General features: G+C 36.7%; 1 protein-coding gene across 5 annotated transcripts in view; it reads right to left on the bottom strand.

The window, feature by feature from the left end:
* Positions 1 to 16,637, bottom strand: part of Dnah12 (dynein axonemal heavy chain 12) — a 168,579-nt gene that overhangs the window by 145,432 nt on the left and 6,510 nt on the right. For all 5 annotated transcript variants that reach the window (XR_013109428.1, XM_034498136.2, XM_076931288.1 and 2 more), the window contains exons 4-12: positions 12,517 to 12,598; positions 12,196 to 12,222; positions 11,161 to 11,350; positions 9,821 to 9,893; positions 7,522 to 7,680; positions 7,098 to 7,293; positions 5,100 to 5,288; positions 4,107 to 4,263; positions 3,288 to 3,379 (exon numbers count right to left, since the gene is read on the bottom strand). Coding sequence is in view for 4 of the 5 variants with exons in the window: in XM_034498136.2 (XP_034354027.1) it covers positions 3,288 to 3,379; positions 4,107 to 4,263; positions 5,100 to 5,288; positions 7,098 to 7,293; positions 7,522 to 7,680; positions 9,821 to 9,893; positions 11,161 to 11,350; positions 12,196 to 12,222; positions 12,517 to 12,598 (1,165 nt within the window). In the remaining variant the exon portion in view is untranslated. The remainder of the gene's footprint in view (positions 1 to 3,287; positions 3,380 to 4,106; positions 4,264 to 5,099; positions 5,289 to 7,097; positions 7,294 to 7,521; positions 7,681 to 9,820; positions 9,894 to 11,160; positions 11,351 to 12,195; positions 12,223 to 12,516; positions 12,599 to 16,637) is intronic.

The raw sequence follows: 16,637 nt of genomic DNA, 5'->3' as shown, positions 1-16,637 counted from the left end.
CTGAAATGAGAATGTCACTTTACTGTCAGAGAGGAGCACAAAGAGCAAAACAAAACCAGAAAACCAGCTATCATACAGCCATAATACCTTATCTATCAGTGGTTAATCAGTGCTTTAGCTTCTACAACCTAAAGACAAAGTGACTGATAGGCTGAAGAGACAACTCAATGGTTAAACTGCTTGTTGTCCAGCATGAGGACCTGAGTTTGATCCTTAGCACTTCTGTAAGGCTAGATATAATAACGTGCTCATAGTCCCCCTTCTTCTCATAGTGATAGCATAAGTCATATGAACAGACCACACAGCAAAGCCCAACTAACTTTGAAAACTTGGAATCATATAGAATATGCAATGAGACTAGAAATCCATAAAGAATTCTATGGAAACTATACAAACACATGAAAATTAAACAACTTACTTTTAAATAACAAGTAGATCAATCAATCAATCAAACAAACAAACAATAAGGAAACTTAAATTTTCTTTTTCTTCTACGTCAGTGAGATTGCTCAGTGAGTAAAGGCACTTGCCACCAAACCTGATGACCTGAGTTTGATCCCTAGAATCCACATGGTAGAGATAGAACTGACTCCTATGAGTTTTCTCACTCCACAGAAATGCCGCAGTAACAAGTACACACACACACACACACACACACTGTAAAAAGAATATTCCTTCCTTCTTCCTTTTCTCTTTCTTTTTTTGTTGGGTTGTTGTTGCAGTTGTTTAGTCCTAGGCTTGTTGCATGGCAGCCTACCATCAAGTCACATTTATACTTTCTATTTTGACGGCTCAGTAGATGCACATTAGTAAGCATGACACGGAACATTAGAATGGAGGGCAAGATCCTGGAGTCATCTCAATGTCTGCATGAGCAGACTTGACAAGGCTGGGCAAAGTGTGGCATGCCTATCCTCTGTTGCCAACAAGAAAGAAATACTAGGCGGGCTTTTAAACCTGTTTTCTTTTCTATTTGCATTATTGTCCTTCCCTAACTGACTTTCTCAGCCCTTTCCCCATGTTACTTCCCTGTCCTTTTTTCCATTTATTACTTTTGTTTGGGATGGGAAGGGGGGGAAATACAGGCAAGAGAAAGACCTAAGAACAGGTAACTTTTTAAAAAAAAACTCTCAAATAAAAAGTATTGTCAAATAATAAATGACTAAACAACTCAATTCAAATGGTGAAAAATCCATCAGTGTGGATTCGAAATTCAGTAAGAAAAAAATATTCTAAAAATTTAGAAACCTTGAAAATTAAGAACTCACTAAAATAACTCAAGAAATTTGGTGGAAAGAATGATCCCATGCCATAGACTATATCAAATAAACATATGGTTTTTGTAGTTTCTATTGCTTTTTATTCCTAATTATATTATATTTTGATTTGTTAAAATATAAGAAACTATTTCAGTCTTTTTAAAAATTCCTTTAGTTTTTGAGATTATAATTACATCGTTTCCCCCTTTTCTTTCATCCCTCCAAATCCTCCCACAAACCTTTCTTTGTTCTGTTTCAAATTGATGGCTTTTTTAAAATATTTATTTATTTATTTATTTATTTATTTATTTTTGTTTTTTGAGACAGGGTTTCTCTGTGTATCTCTGGCTGTCCTGGAACTAACTCTGTAGACCAGGCTGGCCTCAAACTCAGAAATCCACCTGCCTCTGCCTCCCAAGTGCTGGGATTAAAGGTGTGCGCCACCACTGCCCGGCGGCCTCTTTTTTTTTTTTTTTTAAATTAATTATTGTTTGTTTCTTCTCTATTCCCTTGTGTATCTATACAAACATCTACTCCAGATCTGAGATAAGCTGGGCATGGTACTGTGTTCCTGTGTTTCTTGCATTTGAGAGATAGGGACAAGAGAATCAGGCATATAACACAGGGCAACCTGGGCTACATACTAAGTTTCAGATTAGCTTGAAGTTTAATTTTACTGACTTCTCTAGCCTCCACATGTCATGGTACATCCACACACATACTCTCTCTATAAATAAATAAATAGATAGATAGATAGATAGATAGATAGATAGATAGATAAATTCTATCTTAAAATGTTTAAATAAAATTTTATTAACTCAGTACATGACTGAATTAATAATTAAAACAGTTACAAGGTAAATCAACTTAACTAAAATGATGCTTTGGATAAGAAATTCTATTTACATTATTTGGAGCATTTATGCCTAGAACAGAAATATCCTAATTAAATAAAATTCCAAAAGTATTCATTAAAAATAAACAGAATTATCCTTCAGATAACTATCCTATCCAAGTTAGCATGTCTGTTCACATTGTGATTGCCCAGGTCTTGTTTCTATAGCTATTTCTAGGAGAGTCTCGAAGCATGGTGTATGGCATTGTGGCTCCTACATGCTAATGACTGAAAGAGGGAGAACTAGAACTGTGACATCCCCCAACTGGCTATCCAGAATAAAGTGCTCAATCTTGGAACCACATACATACAAACAACAAAAAGAAGACAGTGGAGTGGGAGTGGGGTTTGGGGAATGGTGGAGGAGGCTGGAAGGAGGAAAGGGAAGGGGAGAGTGATGTAATTATATTTTCATTAAAATGCATTAAAAAAAAAACAGTTGTCTGTAATGGTTTCAGTTGGTCCAAGTGCAGAGAACAATCTTGAGATGCCCAGCCTCAATGGATACATTTAAACAATCCCTGCACCTGAGGTTCAGGAATATTATGAAAGAGAGGTGGGAAGACTGTAGAGTCAGAGGACCAGGAAATGTGCTGTGAGATTGTGTCTCCTAGAAGTGACAGGGAAGGTACACCCAGGATATTGCCACAACAAGGCCTACAAAAGAACAAGACCAATAGATGTGCTTATGTGGAAAGTGAAAATCTCAAGGAATGGTGGAGGCCCACAGACAAAATTGTACAGGCAACGGAGGACTGCTGAGAGAGAGGGATTAATTTTCTCAGAGGATAAATCCCCTAATTGGTTATCCAATACCAAATGGTCAGCCCTAAAATTATGTACAAGCAAACAACATTAATGGACTCAGCATATTTTATTTATCTATATTTAGGAATATATTACACATATAATATATATTATATACACATATATGCTTATGTATTACATATATGCCTATATATATCAATAACTAATAATATAAGAAATAACAATAATATAAGAAAAAGTGGCCATAAATTAGAGAGGGAATGAAGGGTATAAGATGGGGGCAGGAGAAAGGAAAGGGAAGGAGGCAAATGATGTAATTATAATTAAAATATGAGCAAATAGGAAAAAGCAGAATTACCACTTACCTCTGTGTACTCATCAAAAGTATGGTTTCCTGCCTGGAAATTCTGTATCATCCTTGTTGCAGTCCCGTCAAGGAGCCAGTTATAGTTTTTAACTGAAAATTAATATTCCAATTAAAATCTGAATAACATTTTAATATAGTAAAAGTGTTTTGTATCATCATACAGTAGCCTACTCAGGTATGAACATATGTAGATTACTACATTTAAAGAAATAAGAGTAAAAAGATTTAATAGCCATTGCTTTGTACACTAATCTAAAAAAGTTAATAAGAAATTTCAAAGATTGAAGAAGCAAACCAAGTTAAATACATTTTGAAGCTAAAGAAGACAAGTTTATTCAGTACATTGCTAAGAGAGAATAGAACTGTGTGCCTAGACACATCTTAAGTGTTAAATGTAGTACTTGATACTTGAAGCTCTGAAAATAATTTAGAGGACTAGATTATGTCAGATAGCAGACAACTTTAGTCAAGAGCCTGTCAAAGGGCAACTATCCATTCCGGTATCAGATATACTTGAGCAGAAAAATCAAACTTCAGGCTTTTTGAAGCTGTTTTCAGAAACTAACGTGAGTCCCCCTGCTTTAGCTATTTTGTTACTCCAACAGCTCTTCCTTCCCAACTGTTGACTTTATCACTCTATTCCCATTAATACTGACCTGGCAACCCAGACAACAAAACCCAAGTTTCTCAGGTCTGATCCATGACTTGGGAATCCATGCTAGTGCTAATCTCTGGCTCTTTTAAAACAGCAGAAAAAAAAATATCTGACCAAATTCTAGCTAAAATGTAGAATGATGAAAATATAGTTCGTATGTACCGTATGTTTTGTAATGTGCTCTTGCACCTTCTAGGTTCTGGTGTACGGCTATCCTCAGCGTACTAAGGGCCCAGTTCAGCACATGTTCTGGAAGTTCTGTGTCAAGATTGACAGGCGATGAAGTTCCTGACAGCCAAGAAGGTACTGTTTGGACAGTCTAACAGAAATAAAACAAAAAATGAATATAATAAATATCTAACTGAACTGATCAATAACATTTTTTTTAATTTCTGTGGTCCAAGAAAAGGCCACTGAATGAAAAGTAATAATTTCATAGTAAGTAACTTGTAATACAACATAAAAACTTAAATTGGAGCTGACCTTGATACATGTCTGAATCCCAGCAGATTGTCTATAGGCTAAAATAGGGGCATACAGAACTCTAGGCCAGTCTAGGCTACAAAGTGACACAATGTTTCAAAATGTAAAAACTCACAAGCAAAACAACCACCACAAAAAACCCAAAGCACCTTAAGATTAGTTAGTTTTCTAACATTTTACTATTTATTAACTATATCAGTATTTATTAACTACATCAAGGTGTGGTAATACTAAAAATCATTAGAAAGAAGAAATATGACTCAGATATTGCTTTGTTTTTGAGACAGAGTTTTTCTATGTATCCCTGGTTGTCCTGGAACTAACTTTGTAGACCAAGCTGGCCTCAAACTCACAGATCTGCTTGCCTCTGCATCCCAACTGCTGAGATTAAAAGTGTATGCCATCATGCCTTAGATTATTTTTAAAGACATTCACAACTTAGTACCAAGAAGACATACACACAAGCATTGGTTCAGAATAGTAGGAAAAAGTCAAAAGAAGAAAAACATCTTTAATATGTTTTCAAAGAAAAAACACATTTTATAACTTAAAATAACTTTGAGGGGAATAAAAAGCCATAATAGTTTATGTTTATATATGGTACAGTGAAATTCAATTCAAATACTAAAACACAGCAGTATAGGGACACAGAGGTTAAGAAAGAAGTAATACCTGCAGAGTTTCAGATATCCGTTCTATCAAACCCAAGACAACATCTTCTAAATCTTGAAAGGTGGGATAAAATTCCATTTTATCATCATCAAATGTCAATTCCATCTTAAATATTGGAAGCCTGTTTAGATATCTTGAATCAAAGAGTGTTACGAATTCTTCTACAGTTCTCCATAAGAGATCCTTTAGCTATATGACATAAAAAATTACCATTATTTCAGAAAGTATAGATTCAATCTTTACCTAAAATGAATTATTGTGTATAATGAACTCTATAAACTTGATTACTCCTGGAGTCATAACCATTCCCAATAAATGTCTTAACAACAAATAGAAAGCCAGGCAATGGTGACATATGTCTTTAATCCCAGAACTCTGGAAGCAGAAGCAGATGGATCTTTGTATGTAGGCCCTCCTGGTCTATAGACTGAGTTCCAGGACAGCCAGAACTATGCAGAAAAACCCTGTCTTGAAAAAAAACCAAACCAAATCAAACCAAATCAAAATAAACATAAAAATAAATAAACAATAAATAGCATAATATTTGCAAACCAAATTTTTGTAGTTAACTATTCCACATTTATTAGTAAGTTTGTCCTTGGCACATAAAACATTTCAAAAGACCAAACAATATGGAGAAGTCTGGGGGATTAGAAAGGCTTACATATGGAGGCAAGAGTGGGCAATGGCCTGATACTAAAGACAGCTCCTACAGTCAGAAGGGCCAAATGTCAAATAATCACAACTTCGAGGAGTTGCTAAACTTTGAGAAACATGAATTCTACATGATGAAAATGTTTATACTGCAGAAATCAATAAACAGAAGAACTCAGGATACTTTTCTTTCTGGAGAGCCAGATTTCCAGCACACTACCCTTCGACATGCAAGGGCAGAACCATGGTAACTTAGAAATGTGCACAACGTTTCTTAGTTTTGAAAAGTGCATTTTTACTTAGAATCTACTGTTGGATAGTTAGCCTGAAAGTCATGCATGAATCTGAACAACCTTCCAAATGTGCTTGATGTTTTTTTTTTTTTTAATCAAATAACCATAGTCCTCAGGAGAGTAAAGTCAGGAAGAAAGGAAACTGAATACTTGTTACTGTGTTGGATATAGTTACCAATTATGTATTGTACCCTCCTAAAGAAGCAAGGTAGAACACATGAACTTCTAGAGCTTTCACTGAAAAGAAATGTTTTCATTCAAAACTAGTATTTTAGAGTTGTGTGTCTAAAGTAGTAGATATTTAAGGGGTCCATAAAGCAATTGTACAAGATTAATATTCTCTTTATGTTTATCCACTAAAGATGATCAAAAACATTTTGAAATAAGCCTTTCATGAGAACGAAGCATAACCATTTTAGAATTTAATCAAAAATATATTTACTAGGCTAGTCTTTTTGTTAACATACTACTGTAAAACTAGAGTCTGGCTGCTCTTCTAGAGGACCCAGGTTTAATTCCCAGCACCCACATGGAAGTTCACAGCTGCCTGTAACTCCAGAATCCAACACCTATACACATGCAGGCGAAACACCAATACACATTAAATAAAAAAAACAACAAATAATTTGTGTGTGTGTGTGTGTGTGTGTGTGTACTTGAAGATAGGCATGATCTTGAAATGGTATATGTATGTGCCATGGTACTCGTGTAAAGGTCAGAGGTCAACTTTTGGGGAGTCAGTCCTTGTCCTTCACCTTGCTGAGGCAGGACCTCTCTTGTTTCTATTGTGGCACTGACTAAGTAAGCTTCTGAGCAGTTCTCATAATCTTGCTGCAGGATCACAGATGCATATTGCTGCATGCATTCAGCTCTTCACACGAATTCTAGGATAGTCCCTGGGTGGCTGTGTGCCAGCTGTTTGGCCTACTGAGCTATTTCCCTGGCCTTCCTTAACTTACTTTTAAAAAATTGCTTAGCACTGTGCTTAAATGGATTTTATTTAAAATATTGACTTCTAAGTACTCAAGACACATATATAGCACATATATACCTGATTTGACATAAGTATGGAAACACAGTTGTAAAAGGAATCCAATTTTTCAGGCTTGATGCCTTCTAGTGCCTCCTTCTTAGTAAAGAGATTTATAACCTTCGGATACCATGTGTTCATTATCTTCTCTTCTGATTTTTTAGCTTGAATTGATAGATCATTTCTCAGTGATTCACAGTCAATTGGGCCTCTAGCTCTATTGATGAACAAAAGAAAATAATTCAGGTAAATGACAAATTGGTCTTGATATACAGTTGTTGAATCAGATGAGATATAATTTTAAGGTTCTAAAATATAAAGAAAGGCTTAGAGATGTATAAATCAGTTTTAAAATTATATAATAAAACATCCCAAAGAGTCATTCAACTTTTAAGTTTTAACTTATATTATATATATATAATTATATATATATATATAATTTTACCTAATTCCTGTTAAGTCCAGCAGAATTGTTTTAGCAAATGTTGTATAACCAAGCTCCAGTAATATTTTCATAGTTGGATGAACAATGTGCAAATTAGCTAATATTTGACTTCTTGCCTGCACAAAGTTAGAATGCCAAGGATTGGAATAATCTAGTCCTCTGGAAAAGCAAAGTACCACATTAAACATGATCAAAATAACATACCACACGCTTTGAGAAATTAATGTCACAGTGAAAAACTGAGAGTTTGGAATAAGGAGTCATGGTCAGGAATGGAAGTCTTCTGAGTCTGAGAACTCAGTTTTGAAACTACACATTATCTTCAGAGGAAAGAGAGAATTTGTGGCTGAAACAGACTTGTAGCTTATATGTCCTATTAACTTTTACTTTGCTCTCAAGCAACTACCCAAAATATAAAAGTAAGAACAGTTTTAGGTTTATGGAAAAAAAAATCTGTCTAGCATATATCAAAGATTTGGTTTATTATTACTATTATTTGTCAGGAGCCATAATGGGACAAACTAATAATGAGCAGATGATCATCCTGAAATGCTTGCCTCAGATTATTATATAATCTGCGACGAGTGTGCCCCATTAGCAAGGCTGTGGTGGACGTGATTTTAGGAAAGATTCCTGCTATTAATATGCTTTTCCTATTATTATTATTATTATTATTATTATTATTATTATTATACATATGCTACTATCACCAAGCAATAGCACTCCCCTTTGTAGCAGATCTCTGCAGTTCCACGAAGATGTACTGTCATGTAGTGATACTATATAGGCAAATAGATGACTTCTTAAGTCTTAATGATGACCCTATAAGAATTCCTAAAGTTATATCAATGATTATTAAGCTCTTTTATAACAGGACTGCTATTAAGTCCCTCAGGCATAGTCAAACTGCAATGAGAACTCTGCCAGTCTCCTGAGTGTTATCAGTTAATTGCCCCAAGAGAGATAGTAACTGGACCTTCTCCTGCTTAGAGCACATTCCAAGAGGTCATAAAACAATTAGCCTAGGTTACTAGAGGGAATCCACAATTTATTATAGGTACCAGGACAGAAGAGAAAATATTGCCTGGGTTTATCTATATAAAACTTCACTAATTTCTTAAGTTATAGTTTCAAACTTTCTGCAAACCTGTGGAGCTAGACAGGTGATGAATGTTTAGTTAGATAATTACTCCTAATGGATATTCATGTAAACATTCTATTGTTTACATAGTTGTAAACTTCTATTTCAATTTATGATTTGAATTTTGGTGTGAACTTGTGATGAACTTTGTAACATGTGACCATGTACTCTGAAAGATGTATAAGTTCTGAGGACAAAGAGATGAGAGTTCAGTTAGAACGGTCAGTTAAATAGTGAGTTAGTTAAACTAGCGAGTTAGGAATCAGTTAGTTAGTTAAGACCCTGTCACCCTTTCCTTTCCCCCTGCCTAGAATTTTTCTCCCTTAGGTTTTTTACTTTGTTAGAATCTTTTCTTCTTCCCCACTCAGGACCTTTCCATGTTTTCCCTCAGATAGCCTTCATAGGATACTTTTCACACTTAATAAACTCTATAGTAACTTTTCTAAGTGTCTTTTCTTCCTGTGACCCAGCCGCAAGTTAGAGCCCAGCAGTTCCTGCTGAGATAGAACAAAGGCCATGTTGCCTAATCCTCTGCTGTTAGGCTACAGGTGTTAATCACCCTAGCCTGCAGTATCTTATCCTCAGAAGTTTTTAGGATAGTACAAAGCTCTTTACTTAACTCCTTGCTGGTCTTAGGGCCAGGATGCTGACTGCAGGTCAGCTACAGTAGCATAGGGGCTGCCTCAAGAAGAACTGGACTGACGGACGAGGAGGAGGAGAAGAAAGAAGAACCAGCAGCATTTCTCTCCCCTTCTCCCCCAAGCCGGGGGTGGGGGGGGTTGGCCCCCGGCTATTATTATTATTATTATTATTATTATTATTATTATTATTATTATCATATCAAGTTTCATGTAAGTCACTGCATAGCTGAGGTTGGCTTTGAACTCCTGATTCTTCTGTCTCCATATTATGAGCCCTAGGGTTACAGGTATCTTATGATACCTTACATTATACATTTGATTACATTTAAGCATTTTTCATACAGGTCCTCCTCCTAATGTAAGTAGAACTAGGTAACTAATGTGGAGAATATCTTTGGAGATTTCTAAAGAAAATATCTTTGAGCTTCATGATTGGAGACTTGAATGTAAGATCAGTTCATTTTTAAATTGTATCCAAAGCTAGATGTTATACCATTTTTAAAAATAGTTTACTCACTCAGGAGATTCAGGCAAAGGGCCCCCTTCATCTTCAAGCCATTTAACTGGAGGCTTCACAAGAACACTCTTAACTAAAATACACATGCATTAGTATTTCCCGAAAATCCTTGTAAGATCTATACTCTAAGTTAGTTATTTTAAATCTAAGTCTCTAAGTTGATATTATAAGGTAGAATTTACTGTACATTAAAATAGGTACAAGGAAAAACTCCCTTTCTTACACAAAATCAAGCTCCTAGCATTATTTTGGCCTTCCTTGGAAGGTGAATTCCAATACAGGAATACTCCTTAAATCTCAGTCCTTTGCATTCTGTATGTTCAAAGATCATTGGCATGACCATTTAAAAAATTCATTCTAAGATAGCTACTAGGGATTGGGGGAAATGGGAGTTGGGGAAATGCTGGTAAAAGGTTAGAGAATTTCAGCTAGCTAGGAGGAATATGTTGAAGAGGACTGTTTTACAATATTGTGAAGATAGTAAAAATAACACAGTGTTTACAAATATTTTAAAGCATTTTCAGCACATGCATGAAATACATGTTAACTGGTTCACCTTAAAATGGTTAATTTAATTAATTTAATGCATACATTATTTTGAAGCATATCATATGGCTGCGAAGTGATACTCTGTCTCACAAGCAACAACAACAATATTCCAATAAAAATTGCAAGGACTAAAATGCATTAATGTTTCTGAAAATTATAAAAATAGGATAGCTAAAAACATATAGACAAATGAGAAATAAAGTAGCAATAAATATTAGCTGATAAATATAAAAGGTACCCTTAAATTACAAAGTCTTTAGATTGCAGTGTCAAAAATAAAACTGTAGGTAGAAATTATATTGAAAAAACACATGCATTTAAAATACATAATGTTCAATATTCAACTTCTACTATTTTGTCTTATTTTGGTTTTTGTTTGTTTGTTTGTTTGTTTTGCTTTTTGTATTTTCTCTTTTTTGTTGTTTTTGTTTGTTTGTTTGTTTGTTTTTCGAGACAGGGTTTCTCTGTGTAGCCCTGGCTGTCCTGGAACTCACTGTGTAGACCAGGCTGGCCTTGAATTCAGAAATCTGCCTGATTCTGCTTTCCAAATTTTGGGATTAAAGGTGTGTGCCTCCACCGCCAAGGTTGTTTTGCTTTTTTGAGACAAGATCTCATGTAGACCAGGCTGGCCTCAAACTCACTGTGCAGCTGAGGGTGACCTTGAGCTCTTTATCCCCCACCACTTCAGCTCTCAAGTGCCAGTATTACAGATGTGTGCACTGGGTTGGCATTACAGATGTGTGCATGGGGCAGCAGTAGAAGAAGCTTGGTGTATGCCAAATGTTACTTACCCAAATATCTCTTCATGCTCTTTTCAAAGTCCATTGAGACCTCATTTATGAGACTTCCGAGCAATTCTTCTCTTCTTTTCCCTTCTTTTAGGTGCTCAGGTATCAGCATTAACATGTGGTCCAGCCATTGTGGCTGGATAGGTACTATAGGGCTACTCTCCACACACTGCTTCATGAAAATGTAGTTTAACTTGGGAACATTAAAAGAGCAAGACAAATGGCCAGCACGATTTAGCATTTCAGTCTAGCGCCTAAATTCTGTTTTCTAAAACATTCTTTCAGAATAAAAAAATGTTCTAAAACTCTCTCTTACACACATACACACAGGAAATAATAAATGTAATATGTTTTTCATTAGATAAAATAAACAAAAAATCTTGGCTACTAAAAAGAGAATTTTTCCATAATATTCTCGGGTCATAAGGACATTATATTTTCAGGCCTGTATCCCTGCAAAATCTTAATGGACTTAAAAAATTTATAGCCCATCTACAAACATACTCCACAGTTTACTCTTAGATGTAAGCAGCTCCAAAAGTTTCTGGATCCTTTACTATTAAATAAATGTTACACGTTGTCCTGTGTCCATCAGTCATTTCACAGCCCACACTGTTATTCATTCAGTGTCTCTAAGACAAAGCTCCAGCACTACCTGGCATATAGCTAGTACATAGTACCTCTCAGTAAGTACTTGTTACGTGAAAATAAACATTATATCAATATTAGGATAATTATTACACTAATTCTATGAGAGAGATGCATTTCTTTTATAACTGCTATCTTGAATATTTTTCAATAGTTTGGAATAAGAACTAAAATATTTATACAGATAATCCTCAAATAAGGGATGGCAACATAAATACAACTCTTGAAAACCTCATTTGTTGTCCACCATATGCTTGCTTCTTTGGATAGAGAAATATAAATCTGTTTAGACTTCTTCCCTAGGAGGAGACTTGGTAGATGGTCTTAGAAGAACACTTTGTAGTAATTATTTTGAACATTTTCAAGACAAAAAAAACAAATCCAACTCACTCCTTTTTTCTTAATTGCACTGGTCATCTGTCAAAAAATAAAACCACAAACAAACAAACAAGGATGAAGTTTAAAACATTTTAATCAAATAAAATCTTAAATATACCTGTTCTTTTAAAAATGAGTTCTAAAGCCAGGCAGTTGTGGTGCACGCCTTTAATCCCAGCATTTGGGAGGCAGAGGCAGGAGGATCTCTGTTCAAGCCTAGCCTGATCTACACAGAGAAATCTTGTCTCCAAAAGCAAACAAACAAAACAAAGACTGCTATTGAGATTCATATAAGAAATAAAATTGTACAGGGTTGTTAAGGAGAGAACTCACAGTTGGAGGGAAGTCTGGCTCTGGTTGTGGAGGTATTCTTTTATCCAGGGTTTTGTCTAGACTTTTTTTAGCTCCAGAAATTCTAAAATTTACAATTAGAAAATTTTGTAATAAGAATGGGCATTAATTCCTAAAATACTTTAAGTTGAACATTTTAGACATATATATTAATACTAAACAGAGAAATTGTCAAGAGACTTTATCTGACTACATTTTATTTATTTATTTATTTATTTATTTTCAAACTCAAACTTACTATGTATTGAGGCTGGTCTGCAATTCATGGCACTCCACTGTCTTAGGTTCCCAGGGTGTTGAGAGTACAGGCATGAGTCATTATGGCTGCCTCTGTCTGAACGTTTTATGAGTAACAAATCCTAGTGGCTATTACCAATGATATCTTAAATTTTAAATTATTCAAGAATACCATAAAGAAGCAATACTAAAAATGAAATCATTTTCAGTTATAACTTACTGATAGCTTACAATTGAACCCTGATATAAACTACTCCATCCTCTGTCTAAATGCCAACAAGTCAGAGAAAGCTTTCCTTATACCCTGTATTAATATCTCTTGAAAACTTCACAAAGCTTTCTCTCAGCTTACATGCCATCGAGACTGAGAAGACAAGGAAAACAAACTGGGGACATGTGAGTCATGGTCACATGAAACGAGCACTGCAAATTCTTAAGAGGCCATCACAACGGTGGTGGCATGACAGAAGCTGAGGAAAATAAATATATCACATTTAACTTCAGTCTCCCCCCCCCCTTTTTTTTTTATATAAAGAAGTACATGGAAGGTCTACTTTCATTGTTATTAATAGAGTCCTGTAGCTGGGAACTTTGAGGCAGTGTATTTTATCAAGCAGCAAATGAAAGGTAGAGATCTGAAAGGCCCTGTTTTAAAAATGAAACAAACAAAAAACTAGTCATCCATGCATTTCTTCAAGTAGTACCACTTTCCACCTTCACTTACTGCTTATCAAAATATCTCTAATAATTTCCTGTCACGTTCCTGTTAACAACATTTGGCCGCCCTTCCTTCCTCACTCACTCACTTATCCACTCACTCACTCACTCACTCACTCACTCACTCACTTTCCCCCTCCCCTCTCCTTTTCCTTATATCCCTGGATGATCAGGAACTTGGTATGTAGACCTACTGGTCTTGGAGTTACAAAGATCCACCTGCCTCTGCCCCTCAAGTGCTAGGATTAAAGGTATGCACCACCATACCTGGCTTATTTGGAATAATTTAAAGGCATCCACTGGTCTAAAATAGACCTTGAATTCCTTATCGTGGCCTATAAAACCGTGAACAATCTGTTCCAGTCTCCTCTTCACCTTTTTTTAAAATTAATTTTTTATTGAATATTTTATTTACATTTCAGATGTTATCCCCTTTTCCCATTTTCCCCCACCCAGAAACCTCCTATCCCATCCCCCCTCCTCCTGCTTCTACTCCCCCCGACTCCCACCTCCCTGCCCTTGAATTCTCCCACACTGGGGCATCCAGCCTTCACAGGACCAAGGACCTCCTCTCCCATCTATGACCAACAAGGCCATCCTCTCCTACATATACAGCTGGAGCCATGGGTCCCTCCCTATGTGCTCCCAGGCTGGTGGTTTAGACCCTGGAAACTCTGCTTGGTTGGTATTGTTGCTCTCCCCATGAGGTTGCAAACCCCTTTAGTTCCTTCAGTCTTCTCTCTAACTCCTCCATTGGGAACCCCTTGATCAGATCAGTGGTTAGCTGTGAGCATCTGCCTCTGTAGACCTCAGGCTCTGGCAGACCTCTAAGGAGACAGCTATATCAGGCTCCTGTCAGCATGCACTTCCTGGCATCCACATCAGCATCTGCCTTTGGTAACTGCACAAGGGATGGATACCCAGGTGGAGCAGTCTCCAGATAGCCCCTCCTTCAGTTTCTGTCCCACACTTTGTCTCCATATTTGCTCCCATGAGTATTTTGTTACTCTTTCTAAGAAGGACCGAAGCACTCACACTTTGGTCTTTTTTCTTCATGAGCTTCATGTAGTCTATGAGTTGTATCTTGGGTATTTCGAGCTTTTGAGCTAATATCAATATCCACTTATCAATGAGTGCATACCATGTGTGTTCTTTTGTGATTGGGTTACCTCACTCAGGATGATATTTTCTAGTTCCATCCATTTACAGAAGCTTTGCAATTTTATGAGGTCCCATTTGTCAATTCTTGATCTTAGAGCATAAGCCATTGGTGTTCTGTTCAGGAACTTTTTCTCTGTGCCCAAGTATTTGAGGCTCTTCCCCACCTTCTCTTCTATTAGTTTCAGTGTATCTGGTTTTATGTAAAGGTCCTTTATCCACTTGGACTTGAGCTTTGTACAAGGAGATAAGAATGGATTGATTTGCATTCTTCTACATGCTGACCTCCAGTTGAACCAGCACCATTTGTTGAAAATGCTGTCCTTTTTCCGTTGGACGGTCTTAACTCCTTTGTCAAAGGTCAAGTGACCACAGGTATGTGGGTTCATTTCTGGGTCTTCAATTATATTCCATTGATCTTCCTGCCTGTCTCTGTACCAATAACATGCAGTTTTTATCATTCAAATTCAGGGCTGAAATCAACCAAGTAGAAACAAAAAGAACTATAGAAAATATCAACAAAACCAGGAGCTGGTTCTTTGAGAAAATCAACAAGATAGATAAGCTCTTAGCCAGACTAACCAAAGGGCACAGAGACAGTATCCAAATTAATAAAATCAGAACTGAAAAGGGAGACATAACAACAGAAACTGAGAAAAATTTACTACAAAAGCCTATACTCAACAAAACTGGAAAATCTGGATGAAAAGGACAATTTTCTAGACAGATACCAAGTACCAAAGTTAAATCAGGAGCAGAAAAACAGTCCCATAACCCCTAAAGAAATAGCAGTAGTCATTAAAAGTCTCCCCACCAAAAAAAATGCCCAGGACCAGATGGTTTTAGTGCAGAATTCTATCAGGCCTTCAAGGAAGACCTAATACCAATTCTCTTCTGTTAGGAGCCATGCTGCGTTTGCTGAAGTAGTTATACACTCGCCATTATAAGATGGCGCTGGCTTCCTGTTCCTGGTTCTTCTTGGCCTTGGTGTCTGCAGCTGTGCGCACGCTTAGGTGCAAATTCTCCCGCTGATAGTACTATCAGTGGATATGTAAATGAGACCCCAGTCTGTAAGCCAATGAGGACAGATCATGTCTCTTTGATAATATATAAGTCAGTACATTCTGGGGCTTGGGGTCCTTCCTTTGTTCTCCATCTTGCATCCTTCTAACTAAAAGAGCTGTAACAATAAAAGACGCTGTCAGAAGAATCTTGAGTGTGACGTGCTCCTTATCGACGAGGTAGCGTGTCACATTTTGGTGCCAAAACCCGGGAGTGAAGCCGAACGCCCCCGAGGATCGTCTACCTTGAAGGGCCCTGCTTAGCTCGCAGAAACAAGATTCAGAACTGACGGTGCAGTAAGTCTAGACACTTTTCTGTAAGATATGGTGGATCCTATGCTTGGCCTTGCTTTCGCTATCCCTGCCTGAGAGGTGGTTGTTCTCGTGTTTTGCTTTTACCTTAATTGGCATATTAAGGGACGGGAGTGTACATGTCCTCCTTTTCAAAGTGAACCGTAAATCACAGGTAGATAACTGTACAGGTTCGCCCAGTTCTGTAGATAAAGAATTATGGGCAATCAACAGTTTAAGCCGGCTCTCGTGACAATGCAGGCGCTACTGCAGGAAATCGGCTTGACTATTTCAGATGGGGTTCTTTTGAAGTTTTTTAAAGAGGTAGCCCAGGAAAAGGAGGAGGGAAGATTGAGAGCAGACACGTTACCTATTTTTAGGATGATTCAGGCATACATAGCGGATGAGAAATGCCAAGGTCAAGATAGCCTATCAGAAGCAGAAAAGGAAGGGAATACTAACAGAAAAAAAGGCAATGATAAACAGCCTTTAAGCCCTCCATGTCAGAAGAAGAAGGAGGGGGAGAAAAGAAAAAAGATAATGGAGCTGAGAAAATAGCTCAGTCAGAGAAATATAAAAAAATATATCCAGCCTTGTCTGGGTTTAGAAAATTAACACTGAATGACTCCGCCTCAGAGG

The sequence above is a fragment of the Arvicanthis niloticus genome, chromosome 3 (genome assembly GCF_011762505.2).
Source record: "Arvicanthis niloticus isolate mArvNil1 chromosome 3, mArvNil1.pat.X, whole genome shotgun sequence".
NCBI classification, from domain to species: Eukaryota; Metazoa; Chordata; class Mammalia; order Rodentia; family Muridae; genus Arvicanthis; species Arvicanthis niloticus.
The sequence above is the reverse complement of the archived record's forward strand: the minus strand, read 5'-3'. Positions and strand labels throughout refer to the sequence as shown.